This window comes from Brugia malayi (assembly GCF_000002995.4).
Source record: "Brugia malayi strain FR3 genome assembly, contig: Bm_v4_Chr1_scaffold_001, whole genome shotgun sequence".
Classification (NCBI taxonomy): Eukaryota; Metazoa; Nematoda; class Chromadorea; order Rhabditida; family Onchocercidae; genus Brugia; species Brugia malayi.
Window position 1 is genome coordinate 10697405 of NW_025062475.1, and position 7598 is coordinate 10705002.

At 30.3% G+C, this 7598-nt stretch overlaps 1 protein-coding gene across 1 annotated transcript; it reads left to right on the plus strand.

The window, feature by feature from the left end:
- Positions 1-2366: 2366 nt before the first annotated feature.
- Positions 2367-3598, plus strand: Bm1293 (Uncharacterized protein; the record flags this gene model as incomplete). The annotated part of the gene is made up of 4 exons (XM_043077441.1): positions 2367-2371; positions 2466-2613; positions 3044-3149; positions 3525-3598. 4 exons carry the CDS (start codon positions 2367-2369, stop codon positions 3596-3598), a joined length of 333 nt encoding a protein of 110 aa, XP_042933375.1.
- Between the last annotated feature and the right edge of the window lie 4000 nt (positions 3599-7598).

A 7598-nucleotide genomic window follows, 5' to 3' on the forward strand; every position in this document is an offset into this window, starting at 1 on the left:
ATTAATTAGTTAGACAAATTTTCAAACATTTTGAAATTACAGGCATTGGTAATGCATACTGAAAGGAAAGTTATATTCTTATAAGATAATTATAAAGAAAAGTTCTATCATCACTTTTATGTCTTCCATTATTGTTATTAATTTTATTTTAGTGAAATCAAATAAATAAATTTCGTCTATCACTTATTTCTCGAAGTCAACATTTGGAATTGTACATTAAAATTAAGAAAAAAAAACTTACTTCAAAGATTTTTTTGTGAGTAGAGAGAAAAAATCTACGTGTAAATCAGTTTCTCTTAAATTTTTACATTGAGATTTATTTAACTTTTGCAATTCAATATAGAATCAGTAAACACATTTCAGTAAATACGAGAACTTCGTGAGGCAAATTTGAGAGCAACTTACGAAAAAGCAGTTAGAGTAGTGCAATATCAATTCAAACTAAAGTATCAGCTCTAAAAAAAAAAAAAAAAAAAAAGAACATAAATCTTTTTTTCATTTTACAAAATTATTATAACTTTCAGTCATCCCAAAGGGTCCAAAAAAAATTTGATAAAAATAAAAATGTTAGCCGGTGGAATTGATAATATAAATAGCTGTAAAGAATGCCATCACTAATCATGATAAATAAATTATCTTCATCCATGCATCTGTGGCTAGAACAAATAATATTTAGATATGATGATAAAAGATATTACAATTATCATCTTTTCCGTTTCTTTTCCTCCTTTCTTATCAAATATTCATTTTTAATTTTATTTTTAAATTTAGCAACCATAAATATTTATGTGACACAAATATAACGATAAATAAATTTTATTAAATATATCAATAAGAAAAAGTAGGCAACATTTCAATTTAAGTATTTCAATTTAATGCAATTCATGTATATCTCATTTGGTCATAAAAAATAAATATGATTTAATCTTGGTAATATAGAAGAAAAGGAAGAAAGAAGTAAGCAATAATATTCACAATAATATTATAATAGAATAAACTATCACAATAAAATCATAATAAAACCAATGAAGCATTTCTGGTAATAATGTAAAGGTGTAATAATAAGAATAATGTAATCATAATAACGGATTAGCTTATTCCGCTAATTGTAATACATGAAGCAAGCAATGTTGTTGATGTTTTGACATAAATAAGCCATTGTGCTCTAACAATTAATCATTATTGCAATTTAATAATCACAATGCTTAATTAGCAGTCACAATGAGCCAATTTTTCTGTCACTTCATTCTTCCTTTAACTTATTCGAGCCGCTTCAAAACTATTTGTAAAAAAAAAATATTTTAGGCTACTGGCAATCAGCGTACTAGAAAAGGTGGTCGAACTAATTCAATCAATAATAGAAATGGAAACACTTCATTCATTATTTCAGTATAATTGTTTTCGACTTTCGATCATTTCTTTTGATTGAGTGCAATTTATTATAAAGCTTTTTTTTTATAACAAAGGGTCTACCATATTTTTTAAAAAAACTTTATAATTTTCGGTACAATACTATAGCTTCTTACGACCAACAGAGCCTTTTCTTTGAGACAAACATCAAATAATTCAATTTTTGGATGTTTGAGATTTTTTGATGAATGCCATTTTAAAGCTGCTCTAAAATCTCCTTAATTTTGAATTACCATTGAACGTAGCTATAAACGGGCTAATTCTTCTTTTATTCTGTTCTAATGTTAAATTACCAGGAGTCCTTTTAGTTCATGTTTGTAATGACAGACATTTCTCAGATGAAAACAAATGAAGTAAAGTCCAAATGTATCAGACTTAAAACAGCAAAAAATTTTGCAAATTAACTGATTCATATTTAAATCGCTTCATCTCAACACATGACATCTCTTATTAAGCGATTATTAAATAAAAGAAAAAAAAAAAAAAAAGAACCGACCTAACACATCCAAATTGCTAACATCTAATTCATTTCTATCCCACACAGTTTGCTTTTATTCTGTCAAATAAAATTATGTCTGGAAGAAAATTTGAAATTAAATTTATCTTTTATGAGAAAAGCAATTGTCTTTTAGCAATTATTTCTAATTTTTCTTAAAAAAACCAGACTCCTTTCAAAATTTTCAAAGATTTTAATTTTGCACTACTTTTGAGTGCAAATATTCCTTGATTTTATACGCTTTTCAAAATTTTAATTTTGTACTATTTTCCTTTGCATATATCTTGATTTTATAAGCAAAGTTCAAATTTCCCTAATATGCGTGCTGATATCCTTTGCAAATGCACAAAAATATTTCAATTAATTTCGCATGAAATATATTACGAATTTATCGTAACATGCAGTCATTTTGCATTATTTTACAATCATTGAGTAGTCGCCAAGAATATTTTTCTCTAATATGAGGTAATTATTGAAGGATGCCACTCTATTTACATATATATATACTTAAAAGAGTTTTATAATTATTTACTAACTGCTCCAGACTTCTAAATTTCAGTTACTGGAACTTATTTGTGTTAACTACACGTGAATGGATTGTCGTGCTTTATGCTGTTACCATAGTATTTATAGTCATTTTTATGATTACTTTAATAATTTGCATCGTACGCAATTGTTGCTACATTGTTTGCACTAATGATGAAGAGGTTAAGTGATAAATCAATCATTAATTCAAATTTACATGAAATAAGTTTTAGATTAGAAACCACAAAAAATACGGAAACTTTTTCTCCAATTAATTGATTTCCTATTTGAAGAAATACAGTCGGAAAAGTGATTTCTCGATTTAGTTTCTCTTTATTCTCCTATTACCTGTTACTATTACTATCTTCTATTACCTTCATGAATTCCTGTGAGTCTAAGAAAACTCTGCAACTAAAGAACCATCTAGCAAAGAATTACGCTGTTGATCTGCAAGCTTTTTACTATTGCTTTGTTTCATTCTAATTTGAAAATTTTTTTACAGACCACCCGTACTGATCAATGATAGCACTAACGAATTAAATCGGTTCCATAAAATTTAAATTCATATAAAATACAGAAGTACAGCTGCTTAATTACAACTGTATATTTCAGGATGTTGAAAGAGATGTCATCATGACTGTACCGCAACAAGCACCTGTCGTCGGCCAATCATCTCATTCCGAAAATTCACAGTGCCCCGTACATGGCCAGAAAAAATGTATACACTCAACTTTCTTGCCTAGCTTTTAAAATCAAAGCAAAATATGAAATTCTCTGGAAATGAAAAAAATCGGAAAAGTGAAATTCATCAATGATCAGAAATATGATTTATTTAATTGTCCGATTACAATTCGCTAGCATTTAAAATAATGATTGCTGAATTTCCCATGAATAAATATTTATGAGATTGCTGTAAAGAAAAGCATGCTAATTGATTTCACTCTCCTTGGCTTAGACTATATTTTGGCGAATGCTAAAGTGATAAAATGTATTATCATTTTTAAAAAGATAGCTTAATCACCAAGACTGTCTACCGCTTTTATTGTTATCAGCAGCATTACATTAATTATAGCTATTTACTTTTTCATTTCAGATCATAATAATGCCAGAGTTCATAAGCATAATTTATTGGTAGATGACGGTCATATGACGATAATGCATCAATAACAGAAAATCAAGTAATTAAGGATAAAAACCCGAAAGTGAATGATAGAAACATGCGAAACAACTGAAATATTTATTGAATAAATCTTCTCCTTTTTTTTTTTTTTTTTTTTTGAATTTTAATAATTTAGTGTAACGGGTCACTGAATATTCCTCTGAAATAACACAGGAAACCGTTCATATTTGACCAGTAATTATTTTTTCACTGAAATTTTTTCACTTGAAAAATTTCAAGGTCCCTAAGATGTCATCATTTTATCTTAAAAAAAAGAAAGAAAAAAAGCTAAGAGAGGATTTTAAAGACCAAAATGTGCTCAAAACTAATTTACTAAATGATTTTGAACTTTATTTATTCTGTGTAACATCATCAAATTAATTACTAAAGTAATTGCTGTTATTGGTAAATTCCAATTCCATGACTATCTAACTTAATGGACTCAGTCATTTTAGAAGTGTAACAAATTGATATAAATATGCAGTTTTTTCGAACTATAAAACATTATCATGATGCTTTACTGGATCCTTTTTTTATTGTATGCTTTTTCTTAGCTTTGCTTTTCCAAACAGTAGTTTCTTTGTTATTGTATGGCTTTTCTGCACATTTACTAGCTGAATGCTTTTTTTTAGTTTCAGTTATTCATTTGAAACTTATTGCTTGTAAAGTAGCAAATGCGTAACGAGAAAATCAGCTATGTTTCAGTAGTCGTGCGACTATCTGTTAATTCGTAGTTTAAATCAGGTAATTATTTACAAATTAGCCACGATTCACGTGCTTATTTTATAAATAATTGAAAATAAGTGGGTGACTAAGAAGAAAACTGTTTGCTTTTTATTCCTCATTTCATCGTTTTTGACCAAATTTCAACGATATTTACCATATTTTTGTTGCAAAATTAATAAACAGTTAATCGGAATCATAATCTAAAACTTTACCAAGTCACTTGATGATGAGAAGAGACGAAGTAATTTTATGTTTAAAAATTTCGAAGCTCTTCGCATGAATTTATGAATTTTGTACATCCGATTTGGAGTGTAACGAGAAAAATACACCTACTTACAACAGTTCTACAAGCTACCAAAAAACTGACAGTTTCGGGAAAGCCACGAAATTTGAATAGTTGCTAGAAACGTCTATTGGTGTCAGCCGGAAAATGTCTAAGCGCACGACCGGTAAAAGAAAAATTAGAAGCTCTTCTCAAAGAAGCCCAGGAAATGGATCTAACGCCTTCGGAGCAAATGTTGACCAGAGAAGAAACCTGTCAACAGCACGAAGTTCGAGAAAGAATTATTGAAGAAAAAATATGTCTCAAACAGCATATTGGCACACTTGAGACAATTAAACTAATTGGATCCAATATATACAACAGGTTCCAATAACGGAGAACAAGAAGACAAATACGCCCAAATGGTCGAAGATAAAAAATGAAATGAAGTCATCATAACCATAAGTTTATAGAATGACTTAGAGTTAGCAATCCAACGCCTTAAAGAAGGCGAAATAAAGGAGCAACCAACCCAAACATCCAACAGTTAACTTATCCCAACTACTACTGTCTACCTTCAATGGTAATCTTAAATTGTGGAAAGGATTCTGAGTAGTATTGAAGCTGCAGCCTATTTGCAAAACATACCAGACATCCAAAAATTAAATTATTTAATTGCCTTGTTGGGTTATAACCCCAGAAAATTATGATGTAATACGGAAAATCCTTATTGGAAAAAAATGCAATCCCACATCATTAAAAAAATGCTGCATATTTCATTAAAATAATCGAGAGTGGAAGATAACAGTTGAAGCTACTGAAAGAATAATTCGATAACTTGATGCAATGGGTAAGAATCCCTAACAATCCAATTTCAAATTGTCATTGAAAATAAACTATTCGCCTGGATTCTGGACATAGTATATCAAAAAAAGGAGAAACAGAAATATGGTCAGTAACTAAGCTAAGACAACTCTTAACAAAATTATCTAAAGAAACGAAGTTACAAAAAGCCAATTCTTTGACATCATAAAAGAGCAAAAGGTAACTAAAAGTAAAATTGGTCCACGGAATAATCATAATCAAGGATTAGCCCGTTTTACGAAGAAACTTCGGCTTTAACTATAAGAACACTGAAAACATATGCAAAAGCTAATACGAAGATTAGCAAAACCCAAAGACCATGTGCATTTTGCAATAAGAACTAGGGATAATGAATGCCAAACTTATCTTAGTCTATAACGAAGAGTGCAACGACTGAGAGAAAACAACGTCTGTATAAACTCTTCAACCAGGACATACGACAGTCAATTGCAAGACAAGAAAACGTGTATGTTTGTACTGCAAAGGTCATCATAATACCGCGTTATGCTACACTAAGTATAACGATCAGGCACAATCACTGGGACCAATCGAAGAAGATACAAGACGGCAAAGCCAATCTAGTTATAAAGCATTCGATACGAAATGACAAAGAAGTTTTGCTCTTTAGCAAAAAAGTTGAAGTAATTAATTTAGATATGCCAAAAGTTTCAAATAAAATTGTAGTTTTATTCGAGCAACGTGTATATCAAAGAAACTAACAAGAAGATTACACCTAGAAGATATTGATTATGAGCAAGTGGCATTCGCGGGATTCGACAATAGAAACCATCAAACATTACTTTTTGCTAAAGTGCGAATTGGAATAAAAACGATAGAAGCAGATATTATACATATTGTAGCCACAGTAGTCGACTATTTAACAAACAAAATAAGGGTAATATCTGTAGATCAAGACAATGCATCAGAATGTTTCAACTCTGTTTCCATTAACAGAGGAAATTAGCAGTTGGAAACCGCCTAACCTAATTATCGGAGTTGACTATTTCTTCAAGTTTATCTCTTTAGAGAAAGCCCAAATTATAAATTCAGGGTTTTCTTTAATCAACACAATAGTCGGCCCTATGAATGCTGGAAGTGGATATATAAACAAGCATAATAATCATAAACGTGGTAATCACCTCAACAAGATGGTAACTCAAAGCACATGCTGTTCCTTTCAGAATGAGGATCAAACCACCATTACACCTATTAACATTCCAGTGATTGATCGATTCTGGGAACTGGAATTCATAGGAATACATTCAAGAATAACTTAATCTACAGGATGACGAACAAGTTTTAGAAAGGTTCAAAGGAAATATCACAAAAAACAATGGTAGATACCAAGTTGCTTGGCCATGGAAAGAATCCAGAATCAAATTAAACGACAATTTCGGATTGTGTCTTGGTCGCCTAAGATCCTTAACTAAACAACTTCAGAACGATGAACTCAAATATGACGAAACGATTCGCGATCAGTTACTATTTGGCATTATCGAAAAGGTATTTGCAGAGATGGACCAGTTGGAGTTACTACCAATAAAAAGAAACCGCAACGATTCCTTTGGTTAAAGGATATAAACGGACAAGTAATAGATGATAATATTGAATATTATCGATTTAAACGAGTCCCATTTGGAATAATATCATCACTACTTTTATTATCCGCTTCATATTTTCGTTCTCTTCTCCTCCCTCACTTCTAATTTTTTTTCTATTTTCACTTCTTTCTTTTGAATATGACTAACCTGCTTTGACGCATTTCCCTTTTTTGTTGCTGCAAAGAGAATGAAAAAAGATATTCTTCTTCATTAATAAAAGTATTTATCGTTGCTGGGATAGTTTATCCTTTCAATAATTGATGAAATTAACTTGCTTAAGAGATGTGATCAGTTTAGCATAGTGAAAATCAATTTTTATCAGAATGTTGAATGGCATGCATAAAAGACTGCAATTTTAAATTGTTAAGACTGGTCAATCGGATTCGAATGACCGATTTCCAAAAAATAATAAAGCCGCTGACTGCCACTCAAACCGGGTAGGTATTAGCAACAGAAACGATCAACCTTACATGCTAGTTAATCGGACAATCAATCGTTGGGGACAAAACAAACACAAACATATAATAGTTGCATGCCTCTCCGTTTCCATCAAAA